Raw genomic sequence first — 21,063 nt, 5'->3', positions numbered from 1 at the left:
GTATCCTTGCAGGGGGGGATGGTTGCCACTGGTGTAGGCTCAGAGCATTCCAAGAATACTCTGAGCCTACACCATAGCTGCAGATGTAAACCTCTCTCAAGGTTTTGGAAGAAGCTTATTTTAGCATCAGCAGCTACACTGATGGCCACCATCTTTTTTCATCTATAATGTATTGCCCCCACTCTTACTGATTTGTCCAGTGACACAATGGTGGGGACATCACCAAGCTTAATAGATGGCAGACACCAGAATGGTTATCCCCCACTGCATTAAAGGGGAGCACAAAGACACATTGTCAATCGCCCCCGCAAACCTAGTATTAGCATTGCACACATAGTTAACATGAAATGAGTAAACTGTCCTCTTGTTCTAACTGGATTCTCTGTAGTTTGCTTTTAAAACAAAGCAAACCCATGTTCATACATAGCAGCTGTGTTATGGCTCTGGTTTACAGTTCTTCAGTTGTTTATTCATGCACTTCCAAGCTGCAACAGAACAGAGATCCAGAGTACCTGGGGAAAGGTAGGCATTGTCCTGTTGCTCCACTAACAGGCAAATAACTCCTAAAAGCTGAGAAGAAACTGTTATTAGACTGTGATCAAACTATGATCAGACCTGCAGTGGAGTAGGGTTTTTTTCTTTCTTTAGAAAGAAAATGCTGTTCAGAAAAAGCAATTGTGGACGCAGCATTTGTACAGGTTTCCCCATTCACAACAACATGGAAAACTTTGGTAAAGCTGCTTCTACAACCATTACTTCTTAACAGCATCGGGGCTGCCTTTGAAGTCTGCAGCAGCTCCAGGACCACATTGCTGCACATCATGTCAGCCACTATTATTAACCATTTGTTCAACAACAACAAATCTCAAAGCAGTTTATATAGAATAAGATAATTCCTGGTTACAAAATCTCACAATCTAAAAAGAAAGCCAAGTTAGATGCCATCACCAGTCACTGGAGGAATGCTGTGTTGGGGTTGATTGGAACAATTGCCTCCCTCCTGCTAAATATAGAGAGAGCCACCATTTTAAAAGGTGATTGCATTGATGACATTATAATATGAGGCTTTGCATTAATGCTCTAGGTGGGCACTGTGTGAATGATTGTGGAGCTGGTTTCTACAGTGATGAGATCACAGAAGAATGTGAACCATGCCACAGGACCTGTGCAACATGCAGTGGACTGAACTACAATGACTGCACCACCTGCAAAGGAAATTTACAGCTACTCCATGGAAAGTGTGTGAATCCCAAAAGCAAGCATATTGATGGGAAATTCTGGAACAGTAAGTTGCTCTAGTTCTTCCAAATTCCTTCTCCCAGCAACCATGATAATTTTATGACAGAAATAAAGCCACCCTTCTTCCAAATTTTGTTACAGCTTTTTTGTTTTACAATCTCACAATATTTATTTACACATCATCACTGATATACAGATATACTCACCATTGCAGAATGTTTTGATAAGGTGAAGCCAGCATACCTTGTCCATACACTTTGGATATTTGGGCTTGGATACTTTTTTTACAATGGGCACTGTTCATGTATTAATGTGCAACCACAAGTCTAATAGTGAATGGTTTATTATCTGATCACTTCCACTAAGAAAGGGGTATGAAATACTTCCTTCACACATGGATGGGTTTCCCTCTTTCCTTGCTTTTGTTTGGCATGGCTATGGAACCAACAGCAAAAATTATTTGGGCGAGGAAAGATATTAAAGGAGTCCAAGATGGAAACTGTGGAATTAAAACCACTCTTTTCTGAAATATTCTGAGTGGCAGTGACTTGCTTGAAGTAAATTAGATTCCCTGATAAGAGCATGTCAAGACTGTGCACTTTGGTTTGGTCACAGGCCTTGGCAACGTGGGGTTTTTTGGGGGGTGGGGGTTTAAATAGCTTGTATCCCTTTGAAATAACAAAAGAAGCAGTCTGGTTGGGATTAATCCAGGAAATACAGTATATATGAGAACTTGAAGAGTAAGAGTCACACAAGTCTAAGGGGCACATTTTCTTCTGCTCCCCAACCAAACAACTTTAATTCATCAGATGTCATTACTGGTTGAGTGCAACAGAGATTACACTACATCAAAATGGTGATTTTAGTGCAAGTCTGCAAAGTGCAGTCCTAAGTATGTTTATTCAGTCTAATTAAGCTCAGTGGCTGACATGATGCACAACAGCATGGCATTGCTGTGCACCACATGAGGACTGCTGAAGACTCTCAAGACTGTAGAAAGCGGGTGGTTTCCCAAGAAGGGCTTCCACAGTTTCTCCCGTGCTCACAACGGGGAGAGACTGTGGCAGTCCTGCTTGTGCAGCTGCTCACTCTCTACGGCACTGGGGCTGCCTTTTGAGTCTGCAGCAGCCCACAGCAGCATAGTGTGGGGCTCTGTATCGCTGTGCATCATGTCAGCCAGCATGCTGTGGGACTACAGCATAGTCCCAGTACATATCTCATGGAGGCAGAGGGTTCCGGGTATAAATTGTGGGTATTAAAATCAATCTGATCAACCACTGTACATTCAAAATTCTAATCACAATTAGCATTATTTGTATATCTAATAACATTAATATAATATTAGTACATGGTAAAGAATTACTAACAAATTGCTGAATAATGACACACAGTGGTTTTGCTGTGTCTGATGAGTAAAGATGAATAATTATTATCAATCCTATTTTGCTAATAGAGAAACTGAAGCTGCACGTCTCACATGGCACGGGCTCTGCAGACCTGAAAGACCGCCTCTTCCCTTATGTCCCATCGCAATCCTTACAGTCAGCCGAGAACGATCTCTTGATGGTGTCATCCATACCCCAAACCCAGAGAGAAAGGGCACTTAAAGAGGCGTTCTCGGTGGCTGCTCCACAGTTGTGGAAGCCCCTTCCCTTGGAAGTTCGCCAAAACCCAGTACTGAGCAATGTCCGGAAGCGATGTAAGACTTTTAAAGATCTGTTTTTAAAAAAAAAATATTGGTGGCCAGCCTAAGCTTTAAGGAAAAGGGTGGGCTGACAGTTCAAATAAATAAATTAGGATGACCCCCCGCAAGGCTGCTGCTCCCAGTGGCTGCAGTACTATGAACAGGAATGGAAGGGAACAAGTAACCCAGCTGAAAATGGCCTGAAAATGGAGGCGGGGGGGTGACTCCACAAGCATTGATTTGGATCGTGCTGCCCGTGTCAGTGCTACTAATGTTCAGCACAGGCGTTAGCAGAGCCACTGTATGACTTGCAAGGGTCAGGTGCACTGATATAGTGGCACATCCAAACCAAAACTCCCTTGCCCCTATTCAGCTCCGGGTTTCCACATATGTATCCCTAGCGGAATAGGGGAAACACATGCCTAAGCTGATGTTGCACATGTGCTTCCTCTCTCTGATCCAACATAGCCAGGGCTGCATACATTTTAGCTCTTTTAAAACAGGTGAAATCCTGCTGATCATCATTTCAGGAGGGTAGTGGGGACTCCAAGTGGTGGGATTTCAGCTTGGCTGGTGAGGAATTAGCAGCTAAGATAGTGAGCAAAATCAGATGTAACAATGTCAAATGACTGTGCTGTACTGTTACTGATAACATTGTTATGCTATATTATCATGGACTTCCCCCTGAAGAGGGGGGGCAAAGTCCAAATATCTCTTTTGTTGATCAGCTGTTCTGTGGTGGAAAGGGAATGAGGGAAACAAATTGTCTGAGGATAGCACCACTGTGCATTTCTGGATTGGTTTGCATATATAGAGCAACTTTTAAAATAGGATAACAGTTTTGCCTATTCACAGAAAGGATTAAAACGTTTGGTCCTCTCCCCCACTCAGATTAACTGGGGAGTGGGGGGGGGGGGATGTTTTGACCTTAAGTAATGAGTCTGAACTCGTCTGGTATTCAGACATGCGTTTTATTTTTTTCTTCTTCAAAGGGTAAGCCAAGGGGAAAAAAATGTCTAGGCTGATATGTGTAGCTCAGAACATCTGTATTTTATCTTGTGTCCCAGATGATGAAATTATTTTGGGAGCCAGGAGACAAAATAGTGAAGGGCTTGATTCACTGTATGATAACACACAGCAGTTCAGCAAGACTTGATTTTTAACAACCCCAAAAGGCCGTTATTATTGCAGATTACTAACATACTACATCAGCAGCCTTTTATTTTCTTCAGTAAAACCACAGAGTCAACCATTTTCTTGGAAGAGAGGCAAACGAGAAAAGAAGTTCAGAGGGATGTATGTTCTGTAAACAGAGCCTGCATTTATTTTAAAAAAAAATTGAGCTGGTTTCGAAAACTTTTATCAAAATGACATTCCAAAGGGTATTTTCACACCTAGCATTCTGTTCGCAAATGTCAAATTGTCGGGGGTCGGGGCAGTGTTAGAAATCAAAAATATTTTTTCAACTTGATGTGCCTTTCAGTTCATTTTTAAAACTAATTTTGGCATTCTCATTTTCACTGTACATTTTCTTCATAACATGCATTTTGAAGCAAGTCACCTTCTTGTTTGCAATTGGTGCCGGGCTTATGATGCCATGTCAAGGCCGGCAGGGGAGAAGGTACTTCAAGATGGATCTTGGAGTATATATGGGGGTCTGCTGGATTCTGGATCCAGATTGTTTTCTGCATCTACCAAAACAAATTGGAGCAGAACTGGGAATTTTTGCCTATCCTTTCTAAAGAGGGACCCCTGTGCAGAAAAAGATTTCATTTTAAAGAAAAATGGTGGTAAACCAGTTTTTTAAAGCATTCCTATAAAAAAGCAAAAGAAACTAGATTTATAAAAATGTTTTAATAGAGACTTTCCACAATTAGTGACTTACTGCAAATGTGAAAGAAAAGCACTGCTTTATCCTTAATAAATCATTTGTGAGGTGGTTTAGGCTGCAAGGTAGTGAGTGGCCCAAGGCCCCACCTAGAGAGCGTATTGATTGAGAGAGGATTTGAACCACAATCCTTTCCATCAAAACTCAGCACCCCCAGCTGTCCGCCAATGGTGAAAGGCCAGATAATCAAAGAACACAATTCTAGCCAACACAAAGCTTTTGTCCCTTCTGTTTGTAAGTAAGGGCACAAAGTCTATGTGTGAGGAAGGGTGAAGGCTTTACTTCCATTTACTCATAAGGAAGGCTTTACTCAGAAGTGCATCATTTCACCAACATGTGTCAAGTCTCTAAAAAAATAACATTTGTATAATAAGCTGTTGATTGCCCAGTGAGCAATCCATGTAATATTGGTTTACCTAAAACTTTAAGAATTCAACTGCTATCACATTATGATACCATGCTATCACATTATGTTAAATTACCAGCAGTTGCAAAAGTGTGCATTCACCAGTAAGAGTGCAGGATCTATTCATGAGTAAGGACAGGGATCTACTCACTTCACCCTTACTTATGAGTAGATTCTGCACTCTTACTCAGGAATAACCTGGCAGCTTTACTTCCATGTAAACCAAACTTTATCTCTGCAGCCTTATTCCCGCACAAACCAATTGGTCACCATTCAGTGCTATTAGCAGCTGGAAGGATTTCAGAAATCTGAAACAAGTCTTTGATTCCTCTCAAGCATTTAAGAAGAGTCCCTTCAAACCTGAAAAAAAATTATATTAATAGCGTGTCTGGATTCCATATCTATTACCATGTATTTTGCCAACTGATCTGTGGAACTCAGTGACACTGATTATGGGAATGACATATCTTTGTTTTATGTACAAGAACAATTAAATTGAAGTGGAATCTCTGACTGACAGTGGAAGGACAAAAGGAAAAGCTAAGTAATAAAGGCAGTAGCTGCCAGCTGCCCCAGTAAAAGTTAAGTCAAATGGAAGGTTTCAGAAACATTTTTGTGCCACTCCAAAAGCCCCCTGAATGTTGGCTATTTGGGGGAGGTAATATTTCAGCATGTGCTCATGCAACCTGGAGATGTCCTCCATTTTCTTGTTCTGCCTTGGCAGGCAAGGAAATTCAATTAACTTTGCAGCCTGGCGATCCCTCCTTTTCCCTCCATTCAGGCTTAGGGCCAAGGAAGATGTTGCATTGCCATCATCCTAAATGGCTGAGAAAGGTTTGCTGGAAGAGTGCTAGATGAAGCTGCCCACCTCTCTTATTTCTGCCTAGACATTTACTGTAGTAAGGTGCCTTTTGGAGAAGCCCTGTGCCTTGCAGAGATTATCAGACAGAAATTCATTAGGACATCTCTACAAGTGATTAGGGAAACTTTACCTGTTGAATTTCAGTCTGGACACATCCCTCACCAAACCCAATGTAGGACACATCCCTCACCAACCAGAGCAAATTGTGCTTAACTTGCAAACATTGTAAAGATTTTACAGCTTACATGCGGTGGGAGTTGAGTTGGGTAGGGATGTGCACAAAACCGGTTCGTCCGGTTCGGTTCGGATCCGAACCAGGTCCAAACCAGGAGGGGGTGGTTCGGTTTTGGTTTTGTCCGAACCACCCCCTGGTTTGGTTTGGATCCAAACTGGTTTGGATCTCAAAAAGTAGCTAGGATGGTAGCTGGCACCCAGGGGTACCTGTCACCCAAACCCCAAAGCAATTGGACACTCGTACGATTTTTTATGAATTTTTGAAAATTATTTTTATTTTTTCTCATAGGATATAATGGGACTCGAACAAGGCCATTATTCCTTATTGTGGAGCACCCATGGGTGCCAACAACCATGCAAACCCTGAAGCAATCAGACACCCCTATAATTTTTTTATGAATATTTGAAATATTTTAAATTATTTTTCTCATAGAGTATAATGGGACCCGAACCAGTCCATATCCCCTATTGTAGAGGACCTAGGGGCACAAAAGCAGGGTGGGTGGTAGACAGGCAGGGGTGCCTACCACCCAAAAAATCCCAAGGCAATTGGACACTCCTCTGATTATTGGTGAATTGTTAAAGTATTTTTGAATTCCTCATAGAGAATAATGAGGATTGCAGCAAATGTATAGCTTCACGTCGGGGGGAAAGGGGTGTCGTAGAGTGGAGTGTGGTGGGTGGTAGTTCCTAGGGTGGGCAAGGAAGCTACCTGAATTATTTGAAAGGAATTGGGGGAAAGGGTGGTTTTTGGTTAATTGTTGAAGTTTACACGTCTTTAAGGTTTTTCCTCATAATAAGTTATAATGGTGCACTTGGTGCACATAAGTGCACTTGGGGGGTGCTGGGGTGGCCCAGAGCGAGTGGTGGTGTAGTGCACATAGGGTGCCAACCACCCCCATGGGTTTCTAACCCATGGGGTACAGGGTTCTCTTGTTTCTGAGGTATTGAGTGTGGATTCTATGATAGCAAATGAGATTTTCAATGAGACACCATGAATCCACTCTAATATGCTATCATAGAATCCACACTCAATACCTCAGAAACAAGAGGACCCTGTACCCCATGGGTTAGAAACCCATGGGGGTGGTTGGCACCCTATGTGCACTACACCACCACTCGCTCTGGGCCACCCCAGCACCCCCCAAGTGCACTTATGGGGCTGCTGAAAGCTCCATTATAACTTATTGTGAGGAAAAACCTTAAAGACGCGTAAACTTCAACAATTAACCAAAAATCACTCTTTTCCCCAATTCCTTTCAAATAATTCAGGTAGCTTCCTTGCCCACCCTAGGAACTACCACCCACCACACTCCACTCTACGACACCCCTTTCCCCCCGACGTGAAGCTATACATTTGCTGCAATCCTCATTATTCTCTATGAGGAATTCAAAAATACTTTAACAATTCACCAATAATCAGAGGAGTGTCCAATTGCCTTGGGATTTTTTGGGTGGTAGGCACCCCTGCCTGTATACCATCCACCCCGCTTTTGTGCCCCTAGGTCCTCCACAATAGGGGATATGGACTGGTTCGGGTCCCATTATACTCTATGAGAAAAATAATTTAGAATATTTTGAATATTCATAAAAAATCATAGGGGTGTATGATTGCTTCAGGGTTTGCATGGTCGTTGGCACCCATGGGTGCTCCACAATAAGGAATAATGGCCTGGTTCGAGTCCCATTATATCCTATGAGAAAAAAATAAAAATAATTTCCAAAAATTCATAAAAAATCGTACGAGTGTCCGATTGCTTTGGGGTTCGGATGACAGGTACCTCTGGGTGCCAGCTACCATCCTACCGATTTTCATGTGTCCAAACTGGTCCAAACCGGTTCGAACAAACCACCCCCGGTTCGATTTGAATCCAAACCGAACCGGGGGTGGTTCGGTTCGGATCCGAACCGGTTCGGATCCAAACCGAACCGCACATCCCTAGAGTTGGGAACATTGATTCCCACACTTGTTAGAGCACGAGTGAAAATTGAAATTCTTACTTTAACTCTCATCTTAAACAGAACATTATTTGATATATATTTTGGCAATACTGTACATATATACTGTTTCATTCCTCCTAGAGTTGCATACATGTATTTTAGACATTCATTTATTTTATTTTGTTGTGCCTGTCACCATGATAACTAGACTGCAAGATAGTGGGTACTTACTTGGGGTTATGATTTATGTCTCAACTACTCTCTATAGTATCCTCAGATTTATAAATCCCAGAGATTGGTTAGGGTTCCAGGATTCTATTCCATGTATACATTGTTTCCATTTTATTTTATTGTGTAATTATACCTATCTCTTAAATATATACAACCTCTGCTATGCATTTGTATTAAAGACTACATCAGTGTTCACAAACCCATGAACAAAATAAAATCCATGAAATAAACTGCCTCCCCTCTGGAAATAAAGTAGCCCACTCAGATCACTTCCATACTGTTTACTATTCTAATCAGATAAATTAATTTTGCAAGTCACATGTACACAGGTGAAATGTTGCAAGGTGGTATAGCATTTACCAACAGGTTTGTTTTCTGAAAGGGAAAAAGAATAATTTTCCAAAATTGGTCAGTAACAGTTGTTGACCTGATGAAGAAAATTACTCAAAGTAGTCCCATTGAAACTGGAAGGCCAAGTTAGGCATCATGTCAGCCAGTAAAAATTAGTTAGCCCTAAAAATATTTTAGATTTTTGATACTATGGGAAGTGATTCTAAGCATGAGGTGGGGGTGGAATAGTAAATGCACTCAATAGACTCTTGTCATGTAGATGTGAATACTTATAAAGTGATCCTCCATTGTGTATCAAGTAAGCAAATGCAGTGTTCACAGGAACTCAATTTTTTGATGCAAATCTGTGGAAAGAGTTGCTATATATTCTGTATATACATATATCCAGTTTGTAGGTGTCAGGCTGTCCTTCAAAAGTTGCTATTTTTTCAGTTGAAGAAAATAAGGTGCCTAGAAAAAGTGGGTATGTACTAATTAAAATGTGCCTGCCTTTGAGCAGGTATAAACTCAGTGGACCCCCTACAGAGATAATTTAAGAACTGTGTATATGCCTGTGACTTAACCCTTGAGCAGCAAGTTCAGTACCCTTCAAGAGATTAAACATGGGTTCAACTGCTCACTAAACGGCCATGGCATGCCCCAGCAATTCACATATCATTATGGTTGAAATTAACCCCCTCTTCCAAAACTGTAAGACTGTTTATCATACCACCACAGTTGGGACAGGTTTATTCACGTTGCTCTCTGTCCTTTGAGAACTCACACAATGCATACTCATGCTATAGTAGGTAAACTGGATCATTAAACAAAATGCTACTGCATATTTGGCTGCATCAAATGATAGGAGCTCTAACAGGCACTGATTTCAGACACATCAAGTCTTAAATTATCTGTGTAGGCATGCCACAGACCTTATAACTGCTCACAGGAAGGTATGTTTTAATATGTAAAACCCACTTTTCCTAGGCACCTTATTTTCTTCAGATTAAAAAAGCTACTTTTGCAGCATAGCTCAAAAGACTAATGAAAAGGGGTTGGGCTGTATACATTTTGCAGAAAGCCCTCCCTTCTCAAGGTTTGCATAAAAGAAATCCAGCTGCTGTCAGAGTTCCATGTCATAGCAAAAGTTGCAGTTTTTCACACAGGAAAGGTAAGCACGCTTTACATCTGTTTCCAGCAAAGAAGCACATTCAGTTAAATCCTGGAAGCCTTTAGATCTTCAATGGGATGAAGATGCATGCGCTACTCCTTCTTCAAACACTTTGGATGTCATAGGCAATGTCATAACCAGCTCGGAACATAAATATTTATCCGCATTTCTATCTGACTGGTTGACAGTAGGATTGTAGGCTGATAAACACGTAAGAGTGAGATGCTTTACAAAGCCTCAATTCTTAGTGCATATTCCCCTCTAGTGGATAATCGAAATATTACACTGCTAAAAATCTGGGAACTAAGCACTTCACAAGTATTTTCAACGCATCAGATAAATCTTGAATATTAATACCCTTCATTTGAGAAGGGACAAGGTCAGTTGTTGCTTAAGACCAGAACCTTACAATCATTATGATGCCTAGGAGGTATCTAAGGGAATGTGTTGCACCTGCATGCAGGTAAGAGAAGATACGAGATGTTAGCCTGGATAAGCCTCCAAAGCTGAGGGTGTTCCTAAAAGGTTGTGTCACACAGAAGAGATCAAAGACTTGTTCTCTGCTACCCAGAGGGCAAGGCTAGATCGAATGAACTTTAAGTTACAGGAAGGTAGGTTTTGGTTAAACAACATGAAAGAAACATCTTAGAGCAGTTTGTCCATGGAACTTTCCCAAGGGGATGGCGGGCTCTCCCTCACTAAAGATGGTTACGCAGCAGCTGGACAGCCATCTGTTGGGAATGCTGTAGTTCTGGGTTTCCTGCATTGAGTAAAGGGTTTAACAAGATGGCCGACTAGGAAACAACCACCCCCACTCTCTGATTTTATGACTTTCACAGTCTGTATATAGTGCCAGCATTATGAGGAGATTTGAATCCTCAATTGCCTAAAGAAAGGGGAGGATCACTGTCACAGCATTTGTCCATGTTGGACAAAGCTGTTACACAGCTCAGAAATAAGTCAAGAAGGTGCATAGGGGAGTTGGATTTTGTGTAACTAACCTAACTACCCTCCTAAGCAAAGAGTGATTTTCAGGTGGTGATTCTCTTATATTTAGCAGCTGGAGAGCAACTGGCGCAATCCAGCCCCAACACAACATCCCTCTAGAGATGGCGGTTGGTGTCTACTGTATGTTTCTGTTTAGAGTGAGAGCTTTTGGCGGGGGGACAGGAATCTATCTTTATTTATATTTTTTGTTGTTGTTGCGCATTGAGAACTTGAATTGAAAGCAGTATATAAGTATTTGTAGTAATTTGTAGTAAAGGCATTTTGGCCATCATAAATCTGCCTTTCCGAATATGTTCTTTTTGTGGTGGTAAGTGCTTCAAATTGGATTGCAACATACAGGATGCCTCTGTTGCTACTTTGGTGCATATTTTTAACATAAATTTAAAAAGTTACTAACCAAGCAGCCAAATGGTGACATTCTGCAACTAGTGCTTGTTGTTTAGCAGGGATTGTCCTTTCTTTATGTAATGGAGTATCTGCTATATCATCCAATCAATGCTGAGTGTGTCACTTTCTCTATCATTTGCATTCTGTCTACTTCCCTTTGTTCTCTAAGAGAGACTAAGCAATAATATTTGGAACCATGTATTCTGGCATGACTACTACAGGTGTGTGTGTATTAGTAACTTACATTTTCTTTCTCTCCTGATACAGCAACAGCTACTCAGTTTCAGTTATGTGATCCTTCATGCAAAACCTGTGAAAGAGCTCCTGAAGCATGCACTTCATGTCCCAAAGGTAGTAAAATGTAACTTCTACAGCATCGTATATTGTCATTATCAAGAGCTTTTGCTACACTGCATATTCCCTGAGGAAGCCTTGGATAGCATAAATTTCAGCTAGTGCTTGATAACTGCTTCTCCTTTCAATAGAGGCAGCAAAGGGAACATATACAGTAGTTAAAATTCCATGAAAACCTCATGACTTTTCTTTTCTCCAGAAAAACAATCCTCATTTCCTCTCACATAACTTGTTTATACCATTAATTGTCCTTAATAATTGGACTAATCAGAATTTCCAAAATGCCTTGCAAACTTTGGGCCTCATCCTGCAAGGTTCTGTCTGTGTGCAAGTAATTAGGCTTTTATTTGGTCATTTCTCTTCAGCATTACTTCCCAGTGAAACCAAACAGTTTTTGAAACTTGGGCCCTGTTTATACATGCATGGTCAGCATGTTGCAGGGTTGGCCTGACTATGAAGCAATATGAGGTCATCACTTTGGGGCAGCAGGTGTCAGAAGGGTGCTGTTTTCCTGCCATAAACTTCATCCCTCTGCATGTGCCATTAAAATGTTATGAGGCGGATATCAGACCAGCACTGTCTGGGCTCCTCTAAAATTTCCGTGCAGTCCGAGGAGACACACAATCCCAGCAGCTGGATTAAGGGAGCCCTCGCTCCCTTAGCCTTGGCTAAGACCTGGGCTTAAACGTAAGGTTTGTTTTCACAAGCTAGGCTGCATGTGAGAACTGCCTCTGTATCCCCCCCCCCCCGCAAGGTTCAGCACTACAAGAGAGGGACAAGTTTTCATTGATCCACTCCTTCATTCTGCAGCCCTCTGTGCTTCCCAAAAATATATATCCTTGAGGATCCTGTAATCCTCAAGGACATATTTTCAGGAGACCCAGTGGCCTGCAAAGGGAATGGCAAAATCACCCCTCCCTTGTTATGCACACAAAGTGCTTTTTAGCTGGCACAGCTCTAATCTGGATGTCAGTCACTATTCTTTTCTGCAATTCGTGGCCCCCATAAACATGCTTCCCCAGGGTTCATGCCTTCTAAAAGGCAATCCGTGAGGTGATTATGCCCGTGGACTGCAAAGGCCTGTGCTGGAATTGGACAAAAGATCCTAGTTTCATCTTGGATCAACCATAAAGCTCATAAGAATGTCTGTGAGCCAATGGTTCTCTTTCAAGCTATCATACTAAAGAGGGTTTTGTGAGAACAGCAGCATAATACAGAATTACTAAGCACTTTATACATGAAAAAGAGCCATAAATTGTGAATGATACATTATTCATATTTATATTCATGATAATATACTGTATTTTTAACCTGAATCCAAGACTAGGTTTTTTTCCAAGTTCTTTGATGTTAGAAACTGGGGGCTGTCTTAAATTCAGAGTCTTCTTCCTTTAGGGTAAATACAGGTATAATCTGCATTTAATCAGTATTTTTAAGTGGATCTTCTTAAATTCAGAATTCTAGTTGCATAAATAGGGTATCATATTCATATTCATAATTAAAAATATATTATAGTAAGTGCTTGGTATGACATAAGTCACTGGTGGTTTTTCAAACACCACTTGATTATTCTACTATTTTCAGGGACATTTCTTTTTGCTGCAACCTGTGTCCATACTTGCCCACAAAGAACTTTTGCCAATGTGCGGATGAGAAGATGTGAGAACTGCACAGATGACTGTGAAGAATGCATCAGAACTGATCACTGTCTGAAGTGTCTCCCTAATATAGAAAAGCCACGCTATTTACATGAAGGCAAATGCTTGCAGGAATGCCCCAGGTGTGTACCTTTTTATATTCATTCTCAAGCATCCAGAGTTTCTTCATTTAAACATTTATAATTCTCAGTTCCATATATTCTGTGAGAGCCTCATTATGGATCATAGACTTCTTGTTGTGGGTGCTGCATAATAGCTTGGATTAGGAGTCTGCACTGAACCAATTCCAGTGGTTCGGTTTGAATTCAAGCAGAATTCGAACTGGACCACCAGACCACAAACTGGTTTGAGTCGAACTGGCCCCCGGTTCAGTCTGAGTGTCGAACCAGGCTAAACTGATTTGGAACCAATTCAAATTGCATTGAGGTGGCATGCCTGTAAAGGGGAATCTGGTACTACAGTATGTACACTGTGGTTCTCAGCTTGACTACCTTAATGCGCTGTACATGGGGCTGCCTTTGTATGTCGGTAACTTCAGTTAGTTCAACATGCAGCAAGCAGATTGGTCTCCGGGGTTTCTTGGAGAGACCATATTATGCCTGTTTTACAACAGCTGCACTGGCTGCTGATATAATTCTGAGGAAAACACAATGTGCTGGTAATTACCTTTAAAGCCCTAAATTGCTTAGAACTGGGTTATCTGGGAGAGTGCCGTTTTCAGTATGATCCCCGCTACACTTTAAGGTCATCAGGAGAGGTCCATCTATGGCTGCCACCAGCTTGCCTGGCAGTGATCAGGACCAGACCTTCTCTGTAGCTGCTTCTGGGCTCTGGAATGCACTCCCTATGGATGTTAAAGAGTTTTAGCAGCCTTTAAAAGAGCCCTTAAATCATATCTTTTTAGCCTGGATTTAGTGAGTAATGATATTATTTTAAACTGGTTTTAATTTTATTTTAATGAGTTCTTTATTTGTTTTTTATTTGTATTTATGTTTGTGAACTGCCTAGAGCCATCTGGGTGAGGCAGTACAGAAATCTAATAGTGCTGTAGATATAACTATCAAAAAGTGTGCCATAGTGGGAACACTCCACCAATACTTTGCCTCATGAAGGCCATAACTGGAATAGTGTATGCCTACAATGGACTTAAACTGGTTTAGGGCTTCCACCATACATCATTCTTACTGATAAATATGTATCGACTTTCCTTCCATGTAGGTTTGGAAGGGGAAGGGTCTCCTCTTATTGAAGCTGAAAGCCATTGGTTGACATGATGTGCAAGACTAATGGAACTGGAAGACATTGGCAGCACCACTATGTACACAGTTGCAGGGGCACTGCTATTCTGACCGGTAGCTGCACAAACTGCATCCCTGTGGTTTCTCCCATTTTTGGAAATGGAAAGAACTGTGAGGACACCATTTGCACAACCACTGGCATGGTGCCAATGTCTTCCAGTTCCATTACACTTGCACATCATGTGAGCCAGAATCTTTATTCTCTATTCAGCACTCAGTGTTTTCTCACCTCTCGCCTCTCACTCTCTCTTGGCAGTTTTTCCTCCCTTTCTTCATTGTCTTCATCCCTATGGATAAGCTGAGTGACTTTCCTGGGTGATTTCCAGATGGCAACTTAAAATTGCTTCACTGCATATAGGCTTGGTGTGCATTCGTACAATCTGGCTTTTGATACCATCTTGGTGCCGTTCGCACAGCCACGGCATGTATTTGGATCTTCTATTGACATTTCAGGTTTAACGAGTTGTATGTGTGTGAGAAAATAGTAGCTGATTTACTTCATTTTGAGAACAGTATGCAGGGTTCCCCCGGTGTCATGTGGAGGGACTCTGCTGAGACAACAATTTATATCAGTGGATATATCTTAATCTCTGCCTCTCAGCTTTTGAAATCAGCCTCTTTCATTCTGCACCCCCCCCCCCCCGGAAACTGGTCCGGGGGTGGGGGGGCGATGGGAGAGGTGGGGGCCCTTCATAGCTGCCAGGACACTTTCAAAGGGACCTGGACCAATGTGGAGGGAGGCAGAGGGAGGCTTACAGCTCGCTGCCTCTTTTCTGTTCCAGCACACAGAAGTTGGGCAGCCCGTGCAAATCAGTGCTTGAGTTTCTCCTGCAACCTCCCCAGAGGGCGCTGTCTGGAGATTAGTGAGCTTCACTTTCTTTTTGCTTGGGAAGGGAAGCCTCCACCACCACCAGTCTATTATCTCAGCAGCTTTGGTGCCTTTGGGGAGAGGGGCATGTTTGTGATGCAGGGCCCAGGGCAGCAGCAGCAGCAGCAAGCATGACCAGGAAAGGGTGCCTGCCCTCCGATGCTTCTCTCCATCCACATGGTCCTTCTCCTCTCTTCTCCTCCCCACCGCCTTCCTCATTCTCTGGCCTGAGAATCTGAGGCCCTAAGAGAGACAGCAAGACCTCACAGTGCCTTTTGTCTTGATGATCAAGATCTCTCACCTTTGTGTGAGAGAGACAATCAAGATCTCTTTCTGTTCTTCCACAAAGCAACCAGCCCTCTGCAATTGGCTTTAAAAGAATTCCCCAGTGCTCTTGCGCAACGGTTCCAGTAATATCTCCTTCCATTTGGATTTTATGAAACGGATGTCTCTTCCCACTTACTCCTTTGAGGACAGAAAAGTGCTGCTGGGGCACTTTAAAAGAAGCCCTGAGAGAATAACTCTGCACCCCTTGGAGTTAGAACCAGCAGAAGGGTGTGTTAGCTGGGCTTCGCTGGTGGAGCAGATTAGCCCATTAAGGTGTGCATGTGTGTCTTTTGGCTGCCCCAATTGGATTTATGTTTCTGAGTTGGGGGAATAACTGGCTTGTTCAACTCCTCGCCACCCGGCCTTGTGAAGCAAGGCAAAGCAGCAAGTAGGAGAAAGTGCCCCATGTTTGGGCTACCCAGGCAAAAATCCTGATCAGAGCACCTCGCCATCCTAATTACTATGGTTCAGGCCTTGCAGTTGATGGGGGTTCATGGCTGGACAGGGAAGAAAAATGTTCACTTTCTTTGCTCAGCGGTGGCCAAGCAGGCCTTCAACACTCAGCACGCCTCTCCAGTCCACTCTTGGACCCTGGCTGTGAACAGCTGGACACCCCAATCCTTCATTACAGTGGTTTTCCCTGCCTCTCAGCCTCTGCCATCGGCATCTGTCTGTCTGTCTATCGATCTATCTCTATCGATCTATCTCTATCAATCTGTCTTTGCAAGAGCCTGGTGCTCTTGTGTTAATTCACCTTGCGAGGGGGATTTAAGGGAAGGGAGGGAATGCTGTCAAGTCATCCTTTGCTACTTGCCCAAAGGTGAGTGCATGGATAGGAATGAGGGGGAGCATCCCTGCCCCATCTGCAACCCCATTGGCCCAAAATGGGGCAGGAGGATGACATGGAGAGCATGCCCTATGAACAGTCCCTGCTTTGAAAAAAGTTGTCAAACTGCATGAAGAATGGGAATATGAATGGCCCCAGCTTTGCTATGAAACATGCAACAACCAGTTTATTCCTTTTATTCATGTTTTGAAGCCGGTTAGGGGTAGCCATCAGATTTTAAAGCATTTCCTCCTGCGCTAAAGCTCACGATCTAGAAAGCACCCTGGAAACATGTATGGCAATTATCTTGCATTACAGGCCTTTCTTGATAACAACCAGAGAAATAAGGTATTTGGAAAAGCAAAGCAGAAGCCAAGATGTCCCCAAATTCACTGTGACTCCTGTTGCCTTAGAGACCAGTAGAATGTCTAGTACTGTAGTGATGAGAAGATGAAGAAACTGCACCAGTGTCTAGGGAAACAAGTATGGTGCACAACAACCATATCTACAGTGAACATTTTCTTAAAGTTCTTGGCTCATCCATAAAGCATTTTCTAATTTCCTGAGAATTCCAGCATGTTCTGATCTGTGGGTTTATTTTGTTTTTTGTTTCTAAACACTCTAGGGGCTTTTTTGCTGAAGATGGAACTTGCAGAATATGCAGCCAGCCCTGTAGTACGTGTGAAGGAAATGCCACCAGATGTCTGTCCTGTGAAAGTCCTTTGTTCCTAGAGCAATGGGAATGTAAAAAGGCCTGCTCAGAGAAGCACTTTGCCGCTGATGGAGTTTGTGGGCTTTGCCCTGGGAACTGTCAGGAATGTATTCATAACAACACATGTAAAGGTACTACAGAGAATCATACCCATCTAGAAATACAGAGAGCATGCTTAGCTGAATGGGAGCTCCCTGCCCTCTCATTTTGGTGTTTTGTGCATGGGAAGTCGTGCTGGGGGTAAATGGTCTCATGCTTTATTTAGGTCTGGCGTCCTTTGTGGTCTATCTCCCAGGTCTGCTGTGTGGATTTCTGTAACATCAGTGTGCAGTCCACCCAGGAGCCATGTAGCCTGTGCCAATCTTTGTATAGATTGGGTGTCACACATCAGCATGTCAGAGACCTTCACAAAAAAATATGTAGTTTGACTGCAAATGTGCCGCTCTGGTATCTTTTGAAACACATGGTTATATATTCATAAGTGAGAAAATAGGTATTTCTTACGATTTTTCAGCTACTGACAAACATACACTGGATTTCTGCCCCCACCCCCAGCTTGAAATATTTATTCAGTGTCAGAAAGTATATTCAGTATTCTTGCATATACTCCCTTCATATTGCAGGCCATTTATTTGATTTCCTTCCCTTTCTTACTTATACTTCCATGTTATAGCCTTGGTTTTCCAATACTTTCCTGCACATAAAAAATACTGCTGTTTTGATGCAGTAGCATATTCTGATACAGTAGCAAAAGAAGATGTACTTTATCCATACATGCAATGGAATGCAAGGTGTCCATCTGTGATAACTAAGTATAATGATGATGGGTCTCATGAAAGCTGCAGAAGCTGTATTCAGTTTGAGTTCATTCCTAGAGTTATGTATATTTATCTGAAAAAGTTGTATAATGAAAGAAATCACTTCCTGCTAATTTAAATAAACTGAAGATCAACTTCAGTTAAAAGAAAATAATTACTAGGGGCTGGGATTCCAATAAGAACCCCAGTCCCTAATCATCAAAACTTATCAATGTATCCTAATCTAAAGCCATTTCCAAAAGCTGGTTGCTTTCACCATATGTAAAATGTCAAAATATTTTAGATAAATCTTATTCAGGAACTTGGGATGCAATCTGCATTTTAGCAGTGGTTTAAAGCATACAAGTCCAAGACTGTGGTACTGTTGGTTGTTGGTATAGTTGACCAAAGAAATTAGATTTGGCCTATTATGGATAGGACTGAACTCCTTCTAAAGATTAGGTTCACAGCTTGGGGGTTAAAGCATATAGCTCCATACCCCTGAACCATTTGAATCATGAATCATTTTACTCATGATGATATCCAGTTATAATTAAAATCCAATGGAAGTTTCCAAGGTTCAAATGTCAACTTGTACATTAATTGTATCCAAATTGCTGTGAATGTTTAATATACAGGGCAGTTAAAAACAAAAAGTATACCTGGAAAACTCTTCTAAGGTTGAACAAGAAGCGTATATACTGAGATGTGCTTAGTAGATCAGCTAATGTTTAAAAATTCTGGAAGCAAGTTCTTGAGTCCTACACAACTCATGTTTAGCCAAAGAAAGCAGGGAGATGCTGCATTGTGAGATGTCTGTGTGTGTTTGCGGAGGTGGGCGGGGGGGAATGGGACCTATTCCTCTCCTTGGCCAGAAGAAAAGCTCTGTATAACTTAAGTATGCTTAGGCTCATAAAAATGAAAGGGCTAAATTGCTTTTCAGTCAACACATCTGTAGACGTAGATGGAGATCAAGGTCACATTAACAGACCTTGCCCTTATAGGCATTCAGTAGACTGCGTAAGCAGACCTCATACACATATAAACTATACATACATAAGCTGTGGGAAGCCTGCAAAAAGCAGAGTCCCTGATCACATGGACAAACCTACACATCTATATGTACATAAGGCCTGTTTGAAGAGTCTACTTGCCTGCCACTGGAATTCTGCTCCCGCTATGTGCATTCAGTTACCACAGATTTGCTTGCCTGAAAAGGGTTCTGTGTTAAATTGTCTCCATCGTTTCACTTGTTCTGTTGTTCACTTGTTGTTTTGTGGTTCTCATGGCTACTAAGATGCTAATCTTCTGCCACTGGATGGGTTTGTACTGTCATGTTTCTCTGAAGCTGAGGAAAGCAGGAATTTATTTACTCATTCATTCACTCATTCTCATTCATTTTTCGATGTCTATACCACTTTTCATTAAAATAATCCCAAAGCAGTTTACAATATAATTAAAGCAATGCACAGTTAAAATACAAAAAAGTACAGATATTAAATATAAAAACAATACATCTCCATTTAAACAGTCATATGAAAGACTTTATCATTTCCCACATTTTCTCTCTCTGACACCCAATAGTGCTGTCGCCTAAGAGCAGTCAATGGGGAAGCCTGTTCTCATGAGCATTTGCAACTGATTGTGCCTAAAAAGAGAGGCAAGTAATGGGAGAAGTAGGTCTTCTGTTCAGACTTGACTGCAGCCATTGCTTTCATGACAGTTTCACAAGGAGAGTTCCAGACCTGTTCCAGCCATTTAGGCCAGGGGTGGTGGTAAAGCTTTATGGCATAGACAGTAGGGAAAAAATGCAAATTTTCCTTTGTGTATCCTGATATATTCCACTCTTTCTTTAAAGCGTGTGAGCCTCCATTTTACCTGCACAATGCGCAGTGTTTCCAGGATTGCCCGTCTCACTTCTTTGCTGATTCTGTCCGCTGCTTTCCTTGTCATGAAGACTGCAGAGAATGTGATGGGCCAGATTCTGATGACTGCACAGAGTGCCTTAGTTCCTCCTTTGTGCTGTATAATGGCAGGTGCATTGCAGAATGCCCAGAAGGCACTTATTACGAAGAAGACACCGACAACTGTCAAGGTATTTTTCAGTTCAGAAGCAGATCTCCCAAGTTATGAAAATCAAGTGTTTAGATAAGTAATTTCTCAGCTGTGTGCTGGGGCACATACCTGTGTACCATGTAATAAATGCTTGTATGCTGAAAGTCAGGGGTTCTCAAACTTGGGTCCCCAAATGTTGTGGGCTACAACTCCCATCATACCCAGTCACAATGTCATTGCAGCTGATGATGATGGAAGTTGTAGTCCAACAATATCTAGGGACCCAAGTTTAAAAACTTTGCTGGAAGGGTTCCTGTGAGCCCAAAGTACCCACCTACATGTAAATTAGTGAATCTGCTTATGTGAATCTGCATGGTAGATTCACTTATCTGACCTTGCCGCCTTTCAACAAGTAATTCTGCATTGGGGCGATTTCCAGACGAGACCCTACAACGGGGTCAGGACGAATCTCGGAAGTGTGCTTCCACACTCCCTGTGTCGTAACCATAGTCCCTATATGGACAGCAGGGTGCTGTTCACATTTCCAATGTTGTTGTGAATTTAACCACTGCAATACAGAGTAAGGATGTCGTATATCCAGCATGAAAAAGTTGCTGTTTTTTCGGGTTGTTAGTTGCTGCAAGACTGCTCCCCCTGCTGTTTACATTCCAAATGCGACTTGCCCAAACGGAGGCATTTTGCTGCTGATGAGCAGTTAGTTTGGAAACCCCCCAGGTGTGAATGCAGAATTTAGTCTTTCCTGATACATACATGCAGCGGAATTTCA

The 21,063-nt window shown here is 42.1% G+C and overlaps 1 protein-coding gene across 1 annotated transcript in view; it reads left to right on the top strand.

Moving 5' to 3' along the window:
* PCSK5 (proprotein convertase subtilisin/kexin type 5) overlaps nucleotides 1-21,063 on the top strand; it is a 440,322-nt gene that overhangs the window by 404,539 nt on the left and 14,720 nt on the right. Inside the window, exons 27-31 of the mRNA XM_053294459.1 lie at nucleotides 1,085-1,285; nucleotides 11,649-11,732; nucleotides 13,320-13,515; nucleotides 17,338-17,555; nucleotides 20,080-20,316. Coding sequence (XP_053150434.1) covers nucleotides 1,085-1,285; nucleotides 11,649-11,732; nucleotides 13,320-13,515; nucleotides 17,338-17,555; nucleotides 20,080-20,316 — 936 coding nt within the window. The remainder of the gene's footprint in view (nucleotides 1-1,084; nucleotides 1,286-11,648; nucleotides 11,733-13,319; nucleotides 13,516-17,337; nucleotides 17,556-20,079; nucleotides 20,317-21,063) is intronic.

The sequence above is a fragment of the Hemicordylus capensis genome, chromosome 2 (genome assembly GCF_027244095.1).
Source record: "Hemicordylus capensis ecotype Gifberg chromosome 2, rHemCap1.1.pri, whole genome shotgun sequence".
Lineage (NCBI taxonomy): Eukaryota > Metazoa > Chordata > Lepidosauria > Squamata > Cordylidae > Hemicordylus > Hemicordylus capensis.
The sequence above is the reverse complement of the archived record's forward strand: the minus strand, read 5'-3'. Positions and strand labels throughout refer to the sequence as shown.